Genomic DNA, 25,022 nt, shown 5'->3' with positions numbered 1-25,022 from the left:
TTATGATAAATACCAAGAAAATGTATGAATTCTATATTTTTGAACACAAATAATTTGCTAGCAGTGTAAATTTTGACAGTTATTATCAGAAAAGTTGTTGAACATTCAACTCATTTCGTACAGAAAGTGTAAACATCAAAGTTTTCATATCCTTTAGTTGGGATTTATGAGATCTGTGAGGTGGGGAATTGTTGCTTCAGCTTTCAGTAATTAATGCCCTTCTTCTCTTAAGCCCTGAAGTGCACTATTTATAATTAAAAATAAATAAATAAAATATCAATGACTACCAATCTGTAATTTTTTTCCTTCTTCTCTATGCTCTATAGGACCAGGTTTAGATGTGCCTGCCCCTGACATGGGTACCAGAGAGAGAGAAATGGGTTGAATTGCCAACATTTATGCCCAGACTATAGGTAAGATATTATATTTATTTGCTTACTTAAAAGGTAGTATAGGACTAATATATAGATTTAAAGTAAGAACTGTTTTGTTAATGTTTTTTTTTAATTTTTTTTTTATTTGAAATGAATCATTCTTAAGATTATGAACAATTCGTAATTCAAACTGCTCAATATAATCTCCTCTGACCAAGAACATGTTAATGCATGACAGGGTTTGCCAAGTGGGCCCACTTTGAAAAAACCCGCCTGAGTTTTATTGGGTGGGCCCACCTTGAAAAAACCTACTTGGAACAATAAGTGGGTTTTTTCAACATCAACAAAAACAACAAATTTTTTTATTAAAACTTAATGATGCACATTTAATTCCATATAATTTTTTGTGCGGAGTAAATTTGTCAAATAGACTTGCATGTTTCATATGATTAAGTTTTTAATATTTGTAAAGTAAAGGAAACACTTGTATCTCTAATTTTATAGTAGTATTGAAAACTTTAAGTGGGTTTTTTCAAAAAAATATTTTAATGAAATTAAATCAAATAGAAATTTAGATAATATAGTCTGAAGAGATCAATTTTTCAAATTTAGTTGCATTCTTTATATATTAATAAACAGGTTATTATTATTAATTCCTATATTTAAAAAAAAATTGGAATTTTTTTTTTCTTTTTTTTAGTAAGGGATACATTAACAAATTTAAACAGTTTTATTTTTCTGGCTTTAAAAAACAAGCTAAAACTTTTTATAAGAGAACTTTTTAAAATTATTTATCTAAAAATGAAATTATTTTCCTAGGATTAATTATTTGAAAAAAATGGGACATGTAACTGATAATTATACATAATTTTAATTTCACTTTCTATTAATCTTATTATAAAAATATGGAAGTCCATTAAATATTTATTTCGGTTTTTTATTAAGGTCAGATGAAATTTTAGTTTTTACTGATTATAAATATTTACTGATTATAATTTTATAATAGGTAATATGTATATATATGTGTTTAATAAATATAGTAAATAAATGTGTGAAAGCAAAAAGATTAATCAACTTGTTCCTTTTTTATTTCTGCATTTATCTTTTATAATGTTGAGTAAAAAATTGTGAAACTTCATGTACTTAACAATAAAGAAGATTCAAGTATGTATTGGTGATAATGCGTTATTTAAACTTAATATAAAATACTTATGACAAAATTAAAATAACTTTTTGGATTTATTTCTATTTTTAAGCTTATACTACACTGTTTAATAAAAATATTTACACAGTAATACTTAAAGCTTATGAGCACTAAATGAAAGAACCCAATTTGGTTTTTTCAAATAAAACCCAATTCCCCCCCCCCAGGTTTTTTCTAAAATACCCGGGTTTTTTCAAACCCTACATGATCTTTCACAACAACTTTTTTGCCCTCCTTATTTTAAGAAAAAATATTTAATCATTAAAAACTTTCAACTTATCTTGCTGGTTGGTAATTAATGTATTCATGAGAATGTATTGATCGAAGTATCAAATCTGAAAGAACATAAGTTAATAGAAAGAGAGCAGATGTGGAAAGACATCTGTGTGAATTCTTTTTGTTTTTTGTTTACCAAGTATTACATAATGAGCCTTGATCTCATTGCATCGTATAGTATTTTCTGACATTAATGTTTCTTTAAAGTTATCCTTGTCTACCAAAGCTACTGATTTCCTATCTATATGCAGTAAACAGAAAATAAAAATTTCTGATTTGTCTGGAAGATTCTTTATCATAAATTTCTGTCGGTCAACAGTGTATTTGAGTGGAACTTTTTTCTCAGGAACTTCAAGCATTATTGAAAATTACTTAGTTGAAAATAGATTTTAAGAAAAAAAATTTAAAAAATTCTACTATTTACTCCTTATGATCACAGTTAATAGAGCCACTTTTCAAATACAGTCTTTAAAATTTTATTTATACTTTCAATAATTCCGAATTTAGAATCTTTTATTCCCCATTCTGACTTGTTTTATGCCACATTCCTTAAAATGGTTGGTTATTTTGTGATACGCCAGACAATTGATCATTACTAAGTTTGATTTAATCTGTGGAAGATTTGAAGAAGAGAAAGAAAAAAAACGCACTTACTCATATTTTTCTTGGATTTTTTTTTTCTAGCGGAATTTATAAAAAAAATGTAAGTTTTTTTTGTTGTCAAAATTTATGTATAACAATAACAATGCAAGTTTATATATAACAATAACAAGTATTTTCTTTAATGTATGCTTTTATCCTCTTATTAGGTCATACAGATATGAATTCCCACGCTTCTATAACTGGTAAACTAATCAATCAAGGTGATATACATGGAAGAATTTCTGCAACTGGAAGAGTAAGATTCTTAAAATGACCCTTTTTTTATAAATGTTTTTTATCAATCTGATACTATGTCAATGTGTTATGTCTAACAGATCGCACATATTGTGGTAAGCATGATTCAGAAATAATACAGTAAAACCTCTCTACAACAATATTTTGGGGACCCAATAAATATATTGTTGTAGAGGGATATGTTGTTATACGAGAGCTTACATACTTTAGGGACACAATAAGATTTTTTTTTAATTTAAATGTTATATATGTATTAACTGTAAATACGTTTATATATTATGTAAAAAAAAATTTTGCAGATTGTTAATTATGGATAAAAATATTAAAAACAATTGAAATAAATCCAGAAAATAGGATCGTGAACATACCTGAAAACCGTTTTTAAAAATAATCTGATGTTTTTGTTTGTATATTCATTTTTTTTTTACTGTTAAGTCAACCAACAAAGTATGCATTGAAACCAAAGCATGAAAATGATTTTCTTTTGTGAATCCACCCACCCTCTACAGAAAGAAATTCTCTTTCAGGTGTGATGCTTGCGGTCATTCGTGATCAGCTTTTAACATAAAGGGGAATGTTGCATCTGTGACTCCTTAAAGAGATAAGGGAGGCAATTCTAAGAATGGAACTTCTTGGGATGGTCAGCAGTGAGTCTTCGTTTGTCAGAAAAGGTGGAAAAAATGAGATTTTTTCGCATTGTTTGAAAACCAATAATAAATGGAGAAAATATGGTTGAAATTTGGAGAAAAAAAATTATTTTGCAGCGGTCTATTGCTTCAGAGAGTATCGTAATATTGAGAGAAACATAACATTAATTCATATGCAAGTTTGTTGGGACCACGAAATATTAACGTAATAAAGGGAGTTATTGTTCTATTGTCTATGTTCTATTATTAGGGAGTTATTGTTGGATATTGCAGTAGCAAGAGTTCACTGTATTAAAAAAAACCTGGTCAATAAAGAAAAATTGTATCTCTGAAAAAATGTTCATAGTGAAATTTAAAACTTTTATTAAAATGAAATGTCGAGAGCAATTTTTTCCGAACAAAATCAAACCATTGCAAAGAAAATGAAACACAAAAAAAAATTTAAGCTAATAAGCTTAAGAATAAATATAATTATTAGGGCATTGAATAAGTAACATTTGGCTACAACTTTACTCGACTTTCTCGTGTGTATCTTCTGACTTATTTTAGAGAAACATAATGAGAGATTTCTGCAAAAGTTATGTTGTTTTCTAGGCAAGAAGCTGCCCTAGAATTGATGTCACATTTCCAAATGTTATCATGAACGAGGATAAATTAAAAATTATCTTTACTTTTCTGTTACATTAAATTTGGTGTATATGTGTTTGCTTTTAATCAATTTCTAACTTTGTTTTTGGTAAGTGTATTAGAAATTTTAAAAGTTATACACAATTACAATTTTTTCTAAATTTTCAAACAAATAAAATTGGTAACTATTTTATAAAATGTAGCAAATAGTAATTTATTTTCAATTTCTAAAATTGTTACCAAGCTTTTTTTTTATCTAACTGTTTAAGTTAACAGCTGCCTAGCTAACAAATGGTTACAATTTATCTAAACATTATGTAGTTGAAAATTTTACCCTTAGTATAGTATCCTTTTAGTGTTTTTTTAGTATAGTATCCTTATCTTTAGTTAACAATTTAACTTTTTTCTTTTTAAAATTTTAGCGTTTTGCTTTTTCACACAAGAAACTGATTATTCTTACTTTATTGAACAAACAATAGCCGTATTTTAATCGTTTTCGTATTCTTATTAATATTTTGTATTTACCATGTCACTTTTTTTACTTTTTCTGAGTAAAGTATAGGGATGTATTTTTCTTCTTTTATTTATTTTTCACCTTCTATTTGTTCACTGATATGCGTATATTATGCATTTCCCCCTCAAAACTCAAAGAGAAAACGAAGTCAGCATGCCCTTTCTTTATGTTTGCTTGACAGCAGCTTATTGTCAGAAAACAGATTCTTTCCAACACATAGTAGGAAATAAAAACATTTGTCCCTTCCTCCTCTTGCATCCTCTCGACCTAAAAATTTACTCAACTTCAACCTCTTATTCAACTTCATAAATTTACATTTTTGTTTTTTCCTCGATCGTTCTAGTTCTAAATGATGAGAAAACTGATCAAAATTTTTATAACCTATTAATTATGAAACTAAAATGTTTTGTTTGCAAGTGCAGTATTTTTGTATATAGATTTTTATTCATCATGTTATTGTGTGAAGGAAGATGCAAAAATGTTATTCTAAACCTTTTATTTTTATTTGAAAATGAACAATATAAAAGTTACATGGATAAAATATTTATATCTTTAATTATCTAGGGTAACTTGAACAGGGTTGCCACTCTACAAGGAGAACAGGGGAAAACTTGGAAATGCCGGGAATTTTGTTTCTTATTTTCTTTTTAAAAATGGTGACCTCTCAATGCATAATCTATGGGATATTTAAGGATGATGTTTCAGCTACATTAAACTATTTCATTTACTATAGCATTAAGTATGTTCAGCTGTTCCAGCAATTTAAATTAATAAATATAGTTAGCTCACACAAGAACACAGAAATTAGTGTGTTTCTTCTTAATATATTGCGTATAATACGTACAGGGAATTTTTTTCTCTCCAGATTTGAGTGGCAACTCTGTTAAAATGGTATTATGAAAGGACAGTCTAATGTAGTGATCTGAAAAAAGATTTTGGCACCTTCAATACCTCTTCAACTTAATGCTTTGAAAGTGTTCCCTAAATTTCAAATATGATATCATTATTTAAGTTTTTAATCTGTGCTGTTATAGTTTTTTTTAATGCATTGATAAAAAGAATCATTATCAAATTAAAAATTAGGATGTCATATAGAAACTATAAATTTTATTGTTCAAAGAATATTTATGGCTTATAAGTTGAAAAGGCTTGGAGCCATGCTCTTTTGGCTTTGGTTTACTAAAACTGAATGTTTTTTTTTTTAATGCAAACAAACAAACAATTATCTTTTTTTACATTTGTACAATTTTGGTTGTTTTTATTTTACAAATAATTTGAAAGTAATAATAAGAAAGTGTACTCAATTATGATTATTTGCATTTTCAGGGTGTGTATCACGGACTGGACAATTTTGTGAATGAGGCAAGTTATATGAGTATGATTGGTACAACACCTGGATGGGGGGGGGGGGACATTCATCGTTCAAGTTAGTAACATTTTTTTAATCAATATTTTCTTCTTACTGAACATATATATAGTAAATACATTGCTCTAGTTAAAATTTATACACAATTCAGTATGTTTTTTAAGCTACTCATTTATATCACTACTTTTGATTCTTATTAATATTATACAGAATTGTTCACTAAATTAAACAGGCAAGGTACTTTGTTGTGAATGACCAATAAGTATTAGCTGTTTTGTAAAAGGACAGCAGCTTTGTAAATCTTTTTGTATTTTAAAGTAATGTTTATGCTGTCATCAAATACATCACTCTGTGCAAAATTTCAAATAACTTGTTAAAGTAGTCATATAGCTGGAATGGTGAAAAGCAAATTGGAGTTTAGTTTGATGTTCATAATATTCACTGTTTGTTATGTCATTTAATTGCATAATAATTGTTATGTCAATATATTTATTCTTTGATTTAAAAAGAAAAAAAAATTGTTTTATACTTCATCACCTTGTACTGCACTCTTTCCTAACTCATATTGTAAAATCAAAGTTCAAGCTTATATTATCTTTCTAGAGGAGTAACATACCTTTTGTATAACTCATAAAGTGTTAATTAAGGAGAAAGATGTATAGGGGAGGGTGGCTCACCTTGGGACACTTTTTTATTTTCATTTTATTTTGATCAATTATAGTCAAAATTTTACCTGGTATTCTTGTAACATTTGAAAACATTTTTAACTAGGTTTTGATTTTGTATCTGCCATAGAAAAGATTTTAAAAATGTTTAGTTACCTTGTTATTTGTCCCAAGGTGTACCTCCTAGTGGGACAGTGAAAAAGATGCGAAAAATTAAGTAGAAATTTTCTAAAAATAGTATAACTAAATAAATTTACATTAATTTTGTTAATAAAGTTTTATTTTGTTAATTTCAACTTCTTGTATGCAAATCCAATTGTTCAGAATCAAATACCAAACCTGAAGAATGTTCAAAGCTTTGCTCTTCTTAAATTTTAACAAAATGTCATTTAAATCTATGTATGATTTGTCTCCTTTTTCGGGATAAATAAATGTTGCAGATTGATTCACTCTTCGCAAAACTGATAACTCTTACTCATCTCCATCAACTCTTTCAACACAACCTGCAAAGGCAACATCAGATCTTTTACCAGCAAATTTGATAAGAGCAAAATCTCCAATATGTAATCTTATTTCACTACTTTTTTGGAGATGAACTTTTTTCTTATTGTTAAATATTTTGTTGTCACTTTCACTGTTCATTTCATTTAAGCTGCAATCATCATCATCACTGTTATCATTGCATAAATCACTAATTAATGGCTTTCTTCTGGATGTATTTCTCACTAATTCAGAGAGCAATAAATCCTCATTTTCCCAGATTTTTTTTTTTCATTCTCTCATGTTGGAGGAATGTTCATTTGGTTTGGCGAAGCACACTCCTATGTAAGTGCATGTGCATCGCATATTGTTAATCCCTAATGGTACCTGGAGGATTGTTACATTTTTGCAAATCTGTATATTTAAAATATATGGAAAGTTAGAATTTGGCTGCTGTTTTTTTTTTTAATTTTTTTTTTAAAGGAAATAAAATGGCAGTTTAGAGTGGTCTTACTAATACTGTAGAATTCAACAGCTTTCGTATAAGTCATTTCCCCTGTTAAAATTTGCGGCAGCTTTTTCAACATTGTTAGCAACAACTGCTGCATTATTTTATACTTTTTGATTCTAATTCTTGTTATTAGTCAAGTCTAGTGAGTTCCTAAAATAAGAAATAATAACTATTAATAAACAAAGATTATCTAAATTAAAAAATGTTTTGCATGCACAATATCTTTGTGTTGAAAATCTTGTTTTAATAAGGATTAATTTTGTATATGTAGGTGGGTCACCTTCATCTGTCCCGCACTATATACTTAATATGAAATTTTAAGCTATCATACTTTTAGGCTTAGTATTAGAACAATTAAATTTGATAACTTCTAAAGGGAAAGCTTTATACTTCATTATATTATCCTTTATTAAAAATAACTTCATTAAAAGTTATTTCTACAACTAATTAAGCATTTATATGAAAGTAATGAAACATGCTTTGAAAATAAAAATCTTAATAAATTCCTACCTGCTTAATCAATAGAAATAAAATATGTTCCAAGGTTAGGTGATGCTGAAATTTATTTGAATCTAAAAGAACTAAAAGATAATTTAAAATTTAAGGCCAAAAATAAAAATGTCCCAAGGTGAGCCACTCTCCGGTACTATTTTACATTAAGCATTCAGTTATATTTTTTACCTACTTGCGAGTACATTATGAAATTCCTATTTCAGAAATAAATTATTTGAATTCAATAGTTTTAAATCAAATTAATTTTTCTAAATGACTATGCATAATAAAAACTCTCATAATAAATGAAATTTACAACTCACTTAGAATCTGATTCATTTTTTACACAGTAAACCAGTTTTTTTTATATTTTAATTTAATGTCTTTTAAAAAAATTTCATTTGGAAAAAGTAGGAAAAGTCACATTTTTAATGCTTCTAAAACTAAAGTATAGTGAATGAAAGAAATTTGATTTAATAAAATCAGAAAATATAATCAAAGGATTATATTTATTGGAAATTTTCTTTTTACCAGTTGGTCAACTTTCAATCATTTTTCCTTCAAAATTTGATATATTTTTTGCCATTTCTTAATTTTATCATTTTCTTTCAGATTTGATTTGAGGTGTAACAGGGTGTGTAGCGTTCTTAAAAAGTGCTTAAAAGTGTTTTTAAAAAGTGCTTAATTTTCCCTTTTTGAAAATGAAATTTCTTTCTTTACCAGTCGATTTTCGCCATGCATTACGCAAAAGCGTGATTTTCTCATTATTCTATTCAAAGTTTTCCTAAATCATTGAACCACAATCTATTTCGGTGTACTCTCGATTCATAACGTATGAAAGCGCCAATCATTTTACATGTTTGATTAAATACTTGCTTTTGTGCATCTACTCAGCTGATTTTCGATGAGATTATTGCACTCTTATGTGCAACTCTGCTGCATTTTGCAAATTATTCTCAACTTCAGTCCTCATTCCCACCCTCTGATATCGAATAAAGAAATCTCTTGATCATTTTATAATGACTAATGTAATCAAGAAAAGCGTTCATTGTCAGAGACTAGTTATTTTATTACAATCATTTAAAGTCTTTGAAAATTATTTTGCACTTTGTTAATGTATATAGTATTGCTTATTTTTTGTTAAATGATTTGGCTACGCAACCTGTGTAAAAAGTTTCATATTCAGGGGTGATTGTGTTCCGGAAAAGAGCCGGATTTCCGGATCTTTCGAAGTTTCCGGAAATCCAAAGTCCAGATGCTTCAAGAAATCATCGATTACATATATTTATAAAAATTCTTGTATGTTTTATTTAAAAAATATTAGAACTAGAATTTATACTTGGCATCTCTTTCATTTGTATATTTTTTTTGTGGTAGAATTATAAATGTGATTAGAGATAAAAGTAAACTTACGCATTATATATTCATTTAAATTATGCTGCATATAATTCATTTATAATATCATGTTTTGAAAATTTCAATTATTTAAATTTATAAAGATATTAATTTTTTGAATGATTTTGCTCAGAAATTTTCAGGATTTTTGAATTGGGCCCATAATCACCCCTGCATATTATATCTTATAATATTGTCCAGGTTTCCTCATTATTCTTGCACATAATACTTGCGTATTAAATAGTGTTTTGGTAAAAAATAAGAAAAATAAAAAAGACAACAACAATTTGCTAAAAGTCTATTAAAATAACTAACACTATATAACTATTAAATTAACTAAATTAATTAAAAAACACTATTAAATAGTGTTTTGGTAAAAATTAAGAAAAATAAAAAAGACAACAACTATTTTAAATATATATTGGTGCCTGAAATATCTTTGTACTAAATTGAGTAGATAATAAATTTATAATTTTTTTTAGGTGTCTTGGATTAGGTTGAAAGATTTTCATCTGTTGACTGTTGGGGAGTATACTTACAAGAGTGACACTCAATTCCAAAGTGTCTACATGCAAATGAGTAGTAATTGGGCACTCCAAATTAAATATCCACAATTGGCAGATGAGGGATTATATGAGTGTCAGGTCACCTCCTTCCCATCCAAGAGTATTTACTTTAGACTGGGTAGTGGGTGAGTCATTTATGATCCAAATTTTCTATCAATATTTGCTTGCAAAACTTTGTAAGAATGGAGTTTGGCTTAAATGTCCCGTTTTTTTTGCCTTAATTTAAATTTATAATTGAAATATTTTCCCTCTCTATTATGTGTGCTATTTCTTACACGTTATGTTATTATTTTTGGTAAAGTATTTTTTCATATATATATAGCAGTGTTGCCGAGTGGAAGGATAAAAAAACAGATCTTAGGCAGGGATAGAGAGTATAAAATTTATTTATTAATTATTAGACAGAGAACCTTCACGAAATGTTGTGCTTCTCATAAAAAGTTAGGGAAAATCTTGCAAAATAAATCCATAAAATGTTTCATTTTAGGGAATAAGGGAAATCTTAGTAATTGTAATTGGTTTATTAAATAGATCGCACATTCCCATAAAGAGCAAAGGGAAAATGTTTTACTATTAATTCATGCATGCTTGAAAATATATATGTATGTGTGTATATATATATGTGTGTGCGAACACATTAAACAGAGAAGAAATAATTCAAGAAAAGAGAGATTATTAAAGAAAATTGAGAAGTTTTATTTTTCTGCACATAAGCTGCGAAACCCATAAAATAAGATAAAATACAAAAAGAAAAAAAACAAGGGGAAAAATTATTCTTTAAGTAAAGCATTTTTTTTTTGTACTTCTTACATATTGTATTGATGTATTTTGCTTCATACAATACAATATTAGAAAGGACTCTGTTCTGTGGATGTAATCATGTAAGGTAACAATGACATTATATATATTTTAAATTTTTTGTTTTCCAACTTTTTAATTTTTGTAATATTTTTAAAAAACTTTTATTTATTAATTTTTCTCCTTTTCCTTAAAAAAATTTTTTTCTTGTATTATTATACACATAAATTTAGTAATACATATATGTATTATTAAATTATTACTATGTATTACTTTTTGTGCTGTATGTATACAGTAGAGTCCTGATTATCCAAGTTTTCGCTTTAGCCGAGCTATCACATATTTCAAGGATTTTTTGTTGTTGTTCTATTTTATTTTTAAAACTACCACCAAAAAAAATTCTGAATTTCATATCGGACACTCAAGAAAACGAAATTCAGCACTTTTTGATCCAATGAAATGCATTAATATTGTCAATAATGAAAATGAATCTCGCTAAGATGAGTACGACAGTTACGATGAAAATCAACATATAAAAATCTCTCATGCAAATGGACAGATACAGATTTATTTTTAAAAGCTATCGAAAGCTCTATTGAATATGTAGAACGACAAAAAGAGTCAACAACAGCCTTCCTGTTATCTCTAAAAAAAATGGCGAAACATTGCTACAGAAAAGTGCCAAAGTAATGTAAAACAGAAAAGGATTAAGGACTTTTTTGAGTAAAAACTCTTTCATTTTCGTAAAGTATGCTCTTTAAGTGTTTTTAAGTAACATTTTAATTATAATATGAATTGTATGAATTGTATGCTATGTACTCATATAACTTTAGTATTTGTCAAAAATATTGCACTTCTCTCCACTCTTTTTCTTTCCTTTTTTATACTCGCATTAACTGAGTTAGTTGTGGTTCACATTTATTCGAATAATCGGGACTGAACTGTACCCCGACAGAAATATGGCGACATTGTTGCAGAACGTTACCGAGTTCATGCAAAAAGATTTTTCCTTTGAAAAATAAAAAGCAATTACTTTTCTTTTCTACCGAAATTTACAACGTAATCTTCTTAAATTTTACGTAAAATTACTTATGAATTGTGCATTTGAGTGTTTACTTCATGGTGCATAGCGTTTTTAAAAAGTGCATATTTTCAATTTTTGTGATTTAAAAGCTTTTTAAAGGTGCTTTTTTCATTGGCTGTTTTTAAAAAGTGCTTAATTTTCCCTTTTCAGAAATGAGATTTTTTTTCGTGACCGTGTCGATTCGTGACGTATCATGCAAAAGCATGCTTTTCACATTGTTCTATTCAATGTTTTCACAATTCATTTCGCCATACCGTCGGTTCATAGCTTATGAAAGCGTTTACATGTTTGATGAAATACTTGCGAGTCCGTATCTGTGTCTACTGAGCTAGGTTCGGAGAGATTATTGCCTTCTCATGTGCAATTCTGCAAACCGAAAAATCTCTCAATCATTTTATAACGGCTAATGTAATCAAGAAAAAAGTTCTTTGTCAGAAACTAGTTATTTTCTCATTATCATATAAAGTCTTATTTGTATATTTTATAAAATCTTGTTGTAAGTATTATTTTGCACTTTGTTAATGTATATAGTGCTTAAAAAGTACTTAAAAGGTGTTTATTTTTTGTTGAAAGATTTGGCTACGCACTCTATACTCTTTACGGCCATGATTCTGTCGAATTCTTAGCAGTTATTGTGATTGATTTCTCCTTAGTTTTGAAATCCGATATATTTTATACGATGTCATTTATTACTTACCACAACGACCTAATCTTGAAACACACATTTGAGGAGTCCGATTCGCATGATTTTGTTGTCGATCTTTCTTTCGGCAATTACTACTACAGATTTCATGATTTTTAATTATGTTTATTATTGTGATGATTAGTTACTAGTTACAAATTGCAAAGAAGGAAATAATTTGTGCATCCCCCCTAAAAAAATTTAAGAATATCACCCATAATATTAGAATTAAAAATTATTACATGTTCAATTAAAAAAAAATCATTTAGTTTTTTTTTAAACACAGTGCTTTTGTTATTTTAAATGAGTAACATATATGTTTGTTATCATTAAAAGTATCTTGCAGAAAGATATTAGTATCAGAGAGGTATGTCCCAGAAAGCCCAAAAAAATTCTGCCACAGGGACTGTATATATATATATATAATCATTCCCTTATTATTACAGAATCTATTATTGACTTTTTTTTTATTGATTATTTTTTAATAGCTAGAATAATGGAGGGTCCAGGTATGTATGCGGAAGTAAGAAGTTCCATCAACCTATCATGTGCCATTGCGGACAGTCCAAAAGCCCCAGCTTATGTATTCTGGTACAGTCACAGTTCAGAAGAGTAGTGGAAATACTGCAGTCAGTAGGCTAAAGATCAGGGACGCACAACCGGAACCGACGAATTCAGGAAACTACACTTGCTTTCCTTCGAATGTGGGTGCAGTCAGTTCCATTGTATATGTGGTCAAAGGTGAGAAACCTTACCCTTAATACTCTAACTGTAGTCCATGCCTAAAAACGGAATCTATAGCAAACATTGAAAGAAAATTGCGATGTCCCCTCGTATATTCAGAAATGTGGTTTTTCTGTGTTTGTTTTTTAGATTGTAGTGTAAGATTAAGTTTCTGGTGTCTCTGTCAGAAAATCTTGACACATTCACAGGTGTTCGAATAGGAGATTCTCCCTCCTGTCTACTTTTTAATATTGCACTTGAGAGAGTTATTCGTGATTCAGGCATCAATACCAGTGGTCACATTTTTACTAGATCAGTACAACTACTTGCATATGCTGATGATGTTGATATAATTGTTCGTTCCCTGCCTGCCCTGAAAGAGGCATTTCTTGCCATTATCCCCTGCAAGGCAAATGGGCATGGTCATAAATGTAGAGAAAACAAAATATATGTTATTCTCAAGAAACAGAGTCCCAGACCCCTATCTTGAAATAAACTCTTATAGATTTGAAACAGTGAGGAGTTTTACTTACTTAGGATCAATTATTACCATTGACAACAGAATTACTCCTGAAATAAGAAACCGACTCTATTTGGCGAATAGGGCTGTCTATGGGCTGAGAAAATTTATTAAATCTAGGTTTCTTTCTAAAACAAAGTTTTTAATCTACAAAACTCTTGTCCAGCTAGTCTTGACATATGCTTCTGAAGCTTGGACAATGACAAAATTGGAAGAAAATTCTTGCTGGTTATACTTGGTGGTGTAAATGAAAACAATAACTGGAGAAGGAGATTTAACTTTGAACTGTACAAGATTTATAAACAACCTGATATTATTAAGTACATAAAAATAAATGGAATGAATTGGATCACCCACGTGATTCGAATGAGTAAACACAATAAAAAAGATACTGCTTTTTAGACCCACTGGAAAAGGAAAGTGGGGAAGGAGGCGGTTGAGATGGGCTGACTCAGTGGAGTCTGATTTTCTCGCAATTAATGAAAAAAATTGGAGATCAAAGATAAATCGGAAGTCGTCATGGAGAAATCTGCAGAGGAAGGCATTGTCTCACATTGGGCTGTCTGGCCAACTATGATGATGATATTGGTTTTTCTGTGTTTTGGCAGAATTCCTTTTTATTTATTTTTTCAATTTAATTAAAGATTATCTCTTTCCTGAATTCTTGAAAAAAGATCTGGTTTTTCTGCGCTTTTTAGTGTATATGCAAAAACAATTTAAAATTACTTTCAGGTGATTTAAAATCACAGGTCGTAATTTGTATTCACAATATTTTGAATTGAAAACCATGATCTATATTCATGGGAGTTCAAATTACACATCACAATTCATATTCCCATGATTTAAAAATTTCACATAAGGATTCCGATTTATCCAATTTAAAATCAAGATTTTTATCAATTTAAAATCAAGATTACACAATATAATAAAGAGTCTCGCATTGATATATTTATTTAAAGGCTATTAATATTCTGTGGAAATATGTTTTCTTCTTTCACTTTTTAATTTTTTGCTCAAATATATGTATTTTTTCAATTATTTAAAAATTGTTTTGCATATACTTTAGGTATTCATTTTCTGCTTCTTTGGTTTTTACTTTTCTCATCCAGGCTACCTTTATTTACCTTTATTTCCTGTCCTGCAAAATTTTGGTAAATTCCTAACATTAGTTATAACTATTCAGTTCACAGCCTTTATTCTCTTGGTATATTAATTTGCTACGATAAGATAAACTTTTAATGGTTCACTGTTAGTTGCCAAATACACTTGTTAATTTCTTCAATTCTGTTAAAACTCTTGGATTGTCAATTAGTGCCTTCTTCCACTGAGATTTTCAAAATTTAAAGATGACTAATTAAAATTATAAATTAAATTAATGTCATACAGTTAGGTAAGACTTAAATAAGTTCTTTCCCTGAAGAATCTCAATTTCATTGAAAGTGTAGCTTAGAACTCCTCTTACACTAAGTTCTTCAATTGAAAGAAGAGTTGAATTTCGACTCTTGAAATAGGCTATATATTTTGATGCCATAAACTTTTCAAAGTTTTTTTTATGCTTAAACTTTTTTCTATTTCAATCCTTAATTTTACTTAATTTAAAAAGCCTTAACGCTTTTATATAAAATATTATATAATAGTTCAAATACTAAGTTATTGTCAAACATGAGGATGTTATATGCACTATGTTATGTGCTTTAAATGTTCACTATTTATGCAAAAATACCTTTCTATTTTTAAAAATAACCTAGAATAATTTTTGTTAATGAATTTTAAGACGTCAGATTATTGTTAACCATAAACTTATAAAAAATTATCGGAATAGCAGTCACATCTAATCACTTTATTATGAATTATGTGATTTATTAGTTTGAATTATGTGATTTACACTATGTAAAAGTTACTAATTATTACATGATTAAGACTATTAAATTGCCATGTGTAAGTAAACTGCATTTTATTTCAAAAATATTTCATAAAATCATTAAAAAATTATTTAGAATGTTTGCAAATTATTTTGAGGATAGATAAATATGATTAAAGCACTTAATTTTTTTTATTCTTTGTTAAAATAATTGTGCTATTTCAATTGTTACATTTTAAAATGCATCTTTCCTTTTTCTTAAATTCATTCTCAACTTATCTAGAGTTTCATTATACTGCAAATTAGTGAAGCTGAAAAATATTCCATTTTGAAAATTTATTCTTAGATTTTATCCTTTGTGTTAATAGATTAGGCAGAGCATGTTTTTAATGGCTCATCTGATCAAAATAAAGATTAACTGTATTCTGAATCATTTAGCATAAGGCTGTTGCTCAAGGTCAACTCATTATAGTCAAAATTTACAACAATCACACAATTTTCTCTGTGTCTTATCCCTTTAGAGAGACCGTAAAAAACCTTTTTTTATAGTATCTCATAGTTACGACTCTATTGGATTTTTCCAGTTTTTCCTGGTCTACTGGTTTAATAAAAATTCTCCTGGTTTTTTCACCTTTTAGAAAATTCGATAAAATTGAGTAGGTTTCGTAAAAAATCCCAATTGAAATAGATATTTTGCACATATTATTACTTCCTTGAATATTAAAATAAGTATTATATATAATAAAGGTAGTCTCTTATATAAAAATCAGTTTAAAACTGCTTTTGACCTAAAATATTCAGTTTATTTTTATCAGAACTCCCTTTTTAAATTAATTAAAAAATACTTTAACTACCTTTGATGAATTAAATGCCTCTTACTATTCAAAATTGTGTGTAAACATAAACATTTTAAGTTCATCTAATGTCAATCCTAGATACGCAATATTGCATTCTTTCTATTTTGATAACTATAAAAATCTCTAAAATTCCCTATGCGTAAATTATTTACATTATGCAACAATTATTATGAAATTTATATTTCTTAAAATCTATTGGATTTTTTCCTATCCATCTTGGCAGCTATGGTATCTATATTAAATCTTCCTAGTATTGTTGTAGTCTACTGAACAAAGTATTTGAAAATTTGGGGCGAATTTTTGTATCGGGGCCAAAATTTGCTCTTGTAGACACTTTCCAAATTTCAGGATGATATGTTCAATGATTCTTGAGTTATGAGAGAGACAAACAGGCAAACTCTTCCTTTTATTATTATAGATAATACAAAGTATACCCCTTTTTAAAAGAACTCATACCTGCCAAGTCTCCTGTTTTGTAACGAAGACTCCTGTATTTTAGGACTATCTCCTGTTTACCTGTATATTCTCGAATTTCCCCATATTTATTGAAGAATTTTTTAAAAAAATGTTTGATAAAATATCCATTGATGGCTAAAATACTTCTCTTATTCATCAACAGAGGGTGCTAATGCCAGTACTGCAGTATGTTGAGTGTTAATTGTTTAACTTGAGCCGTGATGGCTCAAGGGATAGAGCGTTCACCTTCTAATGAGGTAAACCCAGCTTTCAATCGAGCGATGACTGGTCGATACGCATTCCGCATCCGGCTGGCGCCGACCACAGTTCTGAAATATCCTCAGTGGTAGACGGATCAAGGATTAGATTTCCCTTCCTTGATGGGAGGTTCTCGTTTTCTTCCTCTCCATCTAACTCAAATGCGAGTTGATTGCATCAAAAAGCCCTCCTTAAAGGCAAATTTCTCCCACTACTTGATCCATGGGTTCTCTTGTCTTCTGGATTAGGTACAAAATTATAAGGCAACAAAGTTGAACATCACTAGTCGTTAACCCAAAATTGGGTCAGTTAGTAAAATCTTTGTTAATTTATTTCTCCAATGTTGGCAGGTATGAGAACTGTCCTAACATATAAATATATTGTTTAAATTCAAACATGTATTACTTATTCCTTAACATGCAAATTTATTATATAAACATATTTTTTATATGAAGTGTTTTCTTTTTAAAGGGTACAGAATTGAGCAGTGGAGAAGTAGATCTATGTCATCCCTCACTGTTTTCTTTCCCCATTTTGGAGATGATTTCCTTTCTTGTGGATTATCAGTGCAGCATTTATTGGATCGTATCATCCAATTTTTGACTGGAGTGTTTTCAAATTGCAATTTTGTCTCAAGCAAGGAAAGTTCCAGACTACTTTATTTCCCATCAAGTTTTGATTTTTCACATCCAAACTAATAATTGCATTAAGATTGTTCAGAAGATATTCCAAAATAATTAGCAATTTCTGCTCCTAATACTACTTGAAAATGATAAAATACTATTAATATTTCTTTCAAAGTACATAAAATGCTAGTGGAATCAAAACCTTCAAGTAAATTTTCTATGTTTAAATTCCCGTTTAACTTTTATTTTATATATAAATGAAAAACGAAATTTTATTAGAATTACTATCTGATTAGTTGAAGTTATTTTAAGATGAATTTTTTTTCTTTAAATAAATTTTAGCTTAGACTGGAAATTTGTGCATGGTTTAATATAAGTATCAATTTAACTTCCTATCATTTCTTTACATCATCTCAATATTTTTTAGTATGATGTTAGAAAAGATATAAATTCATTAATCACCCATTATTACTGTCATTCTCATTTTTTAACAAATCTTTTAACATTGCTTGCCTTTGTTCGTTAAAATTAACTGAAATTTATTTATTTTAGTGTTTGAGAAGTTATTGCTTAAATTAAAATTTGGTTACATATGATAGTTTGTTACGTTTTTACTTTGAAAAATCTCATTTGTGTTTATGGAGAACAGTTGTGCTATGTAGTTATTAAATTGTTATTTATATTATACAGTTATTAATTGATGAATAACATCCCTGTATTTTATTCAAATTCTTGTTTTAATATTTTATAAGCAGTTCAGACAGGTAAATTGCAATTTATTTTGGAATATCTTTTCATGTGTTTTACTCTAATCATGTCTTTTTATAGAATCTCATTTTATTTTTTAAGAAAAATTGTATTTTAGTACATTGAAATGTGATTTTAGTGACTATTTTGATTTTGTTTATTCTCTGAATTCAACTTGTTTATATATATTTGCATTTACATATTTTTGTTAACCGTTTTTCGAATCTGTTATGTTTCCCCCTAGTATTTATTTTTAATCTTATTCAGATTTATTATAATAGACTAGTCAATTACTAGTCATGAAAAAGTCATTGAAGTTATATGTGTTATAATTAGGGTTGCAAGTTTGTCAGGGAGTGAATTTTCATGCTGATTTCCATGATTATTATTCTTAAATCCAGAATTCTTTTGAAGTGCTGTGATTTGTGCAAAAATTGTTTAAACAGAGAAGTTTTTTCACATTATTCTAATTCAACAACACTAATTCTAACAATAATTACTACTTCTCTGCAGCTTTAAAATTGATAATTTTTTATTGATGAAATGTTTAGGAAAATAGATCAATAGCAATTTCACATGAAAATAGTTCAGAGATAGTCCAAATCTTATTAAATAAGGTGGTCTTACTATCTTTTCAATTGTAAATTAATAAGAGCAACATGCATTCCAAATAGTGCAATAAGCTCTTACTTTACCAGAAATTAATTGAAATGACAATTAACTCAGTGGCACAGGCTTTATGGCCAGGACTGTGAAATTTATAAAAACTTTGCATTAAAAAATGTATAGAAATGTTAGCAAACAAATATTTGATGAACGGAAAAACATATCAAGAATAATTTAACAATTTGCAATATTCCTTTGAAAATCTGTTTATATGAATAAATTTAACGTTACATAAAATTAAATTAAATCTAAAAATTTTTTCTGCTCTTTTATGTGCTTATATTTGTATTCCTCGGAAATTTCTAAATTTTATGTGAAATTTGACGACAAACTTGCAACCCTAATTATGATCAATTTAAAAACACATATAATTCGTTGTTAAATGATCAAAAGAAATTCTTGATCTTTAAGAATTCGTGAAATAATTTTTCAGCAAACTGGTTTTTAGTATTTGTGTTTCGCATGTCATGTTGTTCTATTTGTTTATTATTTAATTAAAAGTTAAAGCAAGCCTCATTTATAATTATCAATTTAAAGCTTTTTTTTATTAAAATGTACTGTTATTTTATTTATTCTGAACTCCCTTTTTCAATTAAAAGACTTTTAATTATCTTTGATGAATTAAATGCCTACTACTATTCAAAATTGTGTGTAAGCATCATACATAGCATTTTAAGTTCATCTAATGTCAATACTAGTTGGGCAATATTGCAGTGTTTCTATTTTGATGACTTTAAAAATCCCTAAAATTCCCTATGCATAAAATATTTAGTACATAATGCAACAATTATCATGAAATGTATGTTATTTCATAAAATCTACTGGATTTTTTCCTATCCATGTTGGCAGCTCTGTTAATCATGATTTATTTAAAAAGAACTTTTGTTAGACTCTCAATTTGCAGATAAAGTTTAAAAAAAACTTTAAACAAGTATCTAAATAATTTAAATATTTTCTTTTTGTGAAAAATAGTTTCACATGCTTTTTTATTGTGTTTTCATTGTTTGAACTGATAGGTATTTTCAAACTTTTTGGGTTTTTTTTCCCTACTCCCATGCCTGATAAGTGATTCTATTATCATTTCTAATTGCTTTGAGTAATTTTACTCACACTTATAAAATAGATATAAAAAGGTCAAAAAAGGATTTCAATTTTCCCACACACCCCTAGTCCCCTGGGTATTGTATAGTTAGGGTTCTACTCTAATATTTTTCATTGCATTTTGAAGTGTCTTCCCATTGTATTTCAAAAGTTATTTTGTTTTTGCCAAAAATATGTGAAAATAATTTTATTTCCTGGTTGTTAAATTTTATTAAAATAATGACCGTTCCTAATCTGATTCTAATTTATTAGTGAAATTTTGGAGTTGAATAGTTTAAATAAAGTAGAAATTGTTTTAAAAATTATTCTATTAAAACTATCATGATAATCAGAGTTTATAACATACCTAATTTTGAAAATTTTCCAATTAAACTTTCTTTTTTTTTATATTACATTAAAATGAATGAAAAAGTACTATTATATATTAATCACAATTAAAATCTGATAAATTACTAGCCTTAATACAGTCGTAAAGCATTTTATTTAAATATTTACAATGAATGTGTGGCAAAAAATTTTGTACTTAATTTTTAAAGATAAAGATTGTTAGAGTCTGTAGAAATTTGATAACAGTTGCTAAAAACTTGTTATGTGTTTTGCTCTTTTGCAAACATCTTTATCACGTGCTTAATTTTTAACAAATTTTTTATAACAATTATTTTTGACAGTTACATGAAAAGTGCAGGTCTTGGTATTTATTTTTAATTCACAAAGTACATATTATTTTTATTTATTTATTTATTTTTGGTGTCATTGCATTAATTAAACTAAATACAAACACTATTTACCCATAAAACATTTTTTAAGGTTAATTATTTTATATGCAAAATGTATTCAATGTTTTTAACCAAATATGAGTTATATTTGGAGATAAATTTTATTATGTAAGGTATACTTAATTTTTAATAACATTTACTGTCAAGGAAAAAAGTTTTTTTATTTTAAGTAAAAGTTATTTTATTTCAGTTGTGTGATCATTTATTAAGATTGTGTGTTCTTATGTTTTTTATTATTTTGCATATTTATTAACGCTTTTTATTTAAGTTGTGGCTTACTTATGTTATAATTTGTGTGTAAATAATTAGTTATTACTAGCATCTTTAAAGCTTTTTAAATCTTGTAGTTAATGTAACATATTTCTGAAAATAAGCTCATAAGCTTGATAAAGCTTATTTTGTACATTATAGGTTAATTTTCAAAAAAATCATACCCAATCAGAAGTTTACATTTTAACAGTTTTTTATTTGCTTTTAATTAGTGTTTCATGCTAGCAAGTTTATTTGTACATAAATTTCATGTTTGTAATGTTTTAACCAGTTATTTAAAAAAATAATGAAGTTTTATCATCTTTATTAATGTGAAACTGTAGTGTTGTTGTAGCAATACTTCACAAATTGGGATAAATCATAATTGGTTATTGTGAATTGTTTCTATAAGGTGCAGATGACTTACTTAACACAACAGAATTTAAGGAAAATTAGAATATTTTTGAAATAATCGATTTTATGTATAAATATACCTAGTGATCTTGTATTTTGTGTGACGTGTAAAAACTTTCTACTTTCAATATTATTTTTGAGTTTTATAAAAATTTCAAAAAATTTGTTTATTTCATTTGATTCCAAAAAAAACTTAAGCCTGTTAACTCTTTTATTAAAAATAATCATTCATTATATCAGTTATTATTATAGTAATCATTTATATTATGTTATATAATAGTTATCATTTATATTAGAATTATCGTTTAGTAAATAATATAATATGATTAATAATAATGATTATTATTTAGTAATCTTTATTATTATTAATCATATTATTATTACAAAAGTAATATATTTCTCATAATATTTTTCAGTTTGTTTTAGTTTAACATTTCTGTTTATTTTCTCTTACTAATCTTTAATTAAATTACTTATTAAAATGTTCAATATTGAATTTCTGAATGTTTAAAGGCACTGAAGCATAACACAAAGAATTTAATTTTACATGCCTGATTTTTGCAATGTACTGCCCATTATGAATCTACACATTTTCGAGGAGTATGTTTAAATTAAATCTGACTTATTTGCAATTTCAGTCTTGTGTATTTTTGTTGTACTCATTTTTGTTGATTTGTTTTGTCATAAATTTGATTTTCCTGTGTTTTGTGTTTAAATCTTTTTTTTTTTTCTCTACAAATTTCTTTCAACTTTTGTAAATAACAGAATGGGGAAAAAACTGAAATGTTGCTATTTGATTGAAATATATTTTTTAACTTATATATAAAATTTATTAAAGAATTGTATCCGGAAATAATAATCTGACCTCATGAGCAATTTGCTCATTTAAATTAATGCTTTTTTCTTTCATTGAAAAAAAAAAGTATAATTTTGCTTTACTTCATAAAGATGAGGTTTTTTATTAATCTCTTTTTTTTATTGAGTGCTTCTTTAATATATTACAGGATTCATGAAGTTTTGGTTAAAGACATGTTTCAAGTGACCTTTTTATTATGAAGTCTTTTTAAGAAAATAATTTTTTGCAAAATGCAGTTAAACTTGTCATTGATAAAAATTATTTATCTACAGTCAATTTGTAATAACTCAAGTCTAAAATGACCAAGAAAAATAAATTGGTCTTTCAGAAGGTTTGGCCCTTCAAACATTAATTTTTCATTTTTATTTATTTTTCTTCACAGAGAATTGATTCTTCAGAGACGAAAAAAAATTTTCAAAACAGGAAGAAAAAAAATTTTGGTTTGAAATTACCCTTAATATTATCTTCTTTTTTTTTAAGTAACTATGGCTTTTTCAAAATATTTTTGGGAAGTAAAGTTTATATATTGTTAAAATTTTTTTGTTAATAATTTGAATTTGTACAATTCATGTATAAATATAATAGCTTATGTTCTAAAAAATAATCAAAATTTATTGATACAGTTATAATTTATAAAACTAAATTTCAGTTGCATTTTATAAACTTAGGAAATCCTAAGTAATTATCAAATTGACTTATAAAGTTATTTATTATATTTAACACAACAGAAAATGTTACTGTTGATTTTTTTACAGGGAACTTTAACTAAATATTGAATTACGATTAAAAGTTTTTTATTTTTTTTATAAACTTGTATTAAAATGAGGCCTTTTAAAGATGTCGCAATTCAATAGTTTTACGCAATGTCTTCATTTAGTTGCGTTTTTCTCCGTTCTCAAAATCCGTTAAGAACATCAAATAATAAAAAATAAAAAAATTCTGACGACATATTATCATATATAGATAAAATGTAGTCCAGAATTGTAGAAAAGTCTAAGAATTTTATTTTTGAAATTTCATGAACTCGATGATAAAAAAAGTTTGAAAAAACAAAGGTTTAAAAAATCATTTGCTCTAAAGATTACGCCTTCACTGATATCTAAAAAAAAAAATTTTTTTTTAGTATGTTTTGCATATTGGCTTATAAAATATTTTACACGAGCGGTTTATTAACAATGTAAGATATAAAAGCTGAATTAATCATATTTCTTATTGAAAATGCATATTAACTAAATCCTCAAGGATTTATGCATTATCAAGACTTCATGTATCTGACAGAGCAATCAGATTGTTAAATGAAATCATCGATATGAACAAAAGGTTCCATTTTCTACAAGTTTTTTCCCCATCATTTCTCTGGTGTTTCTAGTTTAAGAAGATGTAAAATTTATGAAAAGTTCCATTTATCTCTTTTGTTGTTGTGTCGTAATATATGTACCGTAGTTGATAATAAATTCTATTTCCCTTTAATGTAAGAATTCAGTTCATTGTTCCTGTACAGAAAGGTGCAATAAAAGTTGTTATTGTAAATACTTGCCTCATTGTTTTTCTTTGCTAGTTGCGCTCACTCTGATCGGCTTCTAACGCAGCAATGTGAAAGTTCAATCTGTTGTGTGTTAAGGTGATTGTGGGTCCTCTCAGAGAAATTCCATCCAGCAGGTGATGTCATAACAATAGATCCATCAAGTGCAGACTCCGGAATTTAAAGTAATGCCCATCACCAAACATTTGGGGACTAAAAAAGTGTGAGGAGCATATACATATATAGATATAAATTATTAAAAAAAAATTTTCAATTTAATGCATTTTGCATGACAAATTTCGTCAAATTCAATCTTTCTTTTTAACTCAAATTAAAGGTCACGTGATTTATTTTTCCGGAATATAAACGGCTACAAATAATTGGAGTTAGAGATTTTTTTTAACTCGCCGGGCATTTTTGTATATATATCTTCGAGATTTCACAAGTCTACGAATTGAAATGTGATTATTTCAATACAATTCTACAAACTATTATATATATACATACATAGTAACTTATAGCGCCACATTGTGGGCCCCCTATTAAGCCTATAATTATTTTCTTTTGTAGGGTACGCTAGTACCCAGTAATAGAATACGTGGTCCAATTTAAATATTATGGAGAGATATAGGGCCATGTTGTAATACAAAATATTGGCTTCGAATTTCATCATTTTAACGCTATTTAACTCACTCTTATTTATATATATACTTACGTAGTAACCTATGGGGCAACATTGTGTACTATAATAAGCGTATAATTATTTCCCCTGGTAGGGTACACTATTACCGTAATTTTGAACCCAAGGGAAC

The 25,022-nt window shown here is 27.4% G+C and overlaps 1 protein-coding gene and 1 long non-coding RNA gene across 14 annotated transcripts in view; one reads left to right on the top strand and one right to left on the bottom strand.

Annotated features, from left to right (window-relative positions):
* Positions 1-24,218, top strand: part of LOC147810063 (uncharacterized) — a 30,872-nt gene extending 6,654 nt beyond the window's left edge. For 5 of the 10 annotated variants that reach the window (XM_087164934.1, XM_087164933.1, XM_087164932.1 and 2 more), the window contains 5 exons: positions 327-413; positions 2,664-2,752; positions 5,866-5,901; positions 9,931-10,139; positions 17,725-24,218. In XM_087164934.1, coding sequence (XP_087021060.1) covers positions 2,675-2,752; positions 5,866-5,901; positions 9,931-10,139; positions 17,725-17,737 — 336 coding nt within the window. In that variant the 5' untranslated portion in view covers positions 327-413; positions 2,664-2,674 and the 3' untranslated portion in view covers positions 17,738-24,218. Of the gene's footprint in view, positions 1-326; positions 414-2,538; positions 2,558-2,663; positions 2,753-5,865; positions 5,902-9,930; positions 10,140-13,066; positions 13,320-17,724 lie in introns of those variants that run through there. The other 5 variants (XM_087164938.1, XM_087164939.1, XR_015434114.1 and 2 more) reach the window with 4 other exon arrangements.
* The window catches only part of LOC147810060 (uncharacterized), a 553,747-nt gene that overhangs the window by 366,621 nt on the left and 162,104 nt on the right, over positions 1-25,022 (bottom strand). The gene's annotated exons all lie outside the window — the stretch shown is intronic.

This window comes from Parasteatoda tepidariorum, chromosome 5 (genome assembly GCF_982258835.1).
Source record: "Parasteatoda tepidariorum strain Cologne lab strain chromosome 5, Ptep-v5.0, whole genome shotgun sequence".
Classification (NCBI taxonomy): domain Eukaryota; kingdom Metazoa; phylum Arthropoda; class Arachnida; order Araneae; family Theridiidae; genus Parasteatoda; species Parasteatoda tepidariorum.
Note: the sequence above shows the minus strand (reverse complement) of the source record. Positions and strands in the feature narration are given on the sequence as shown.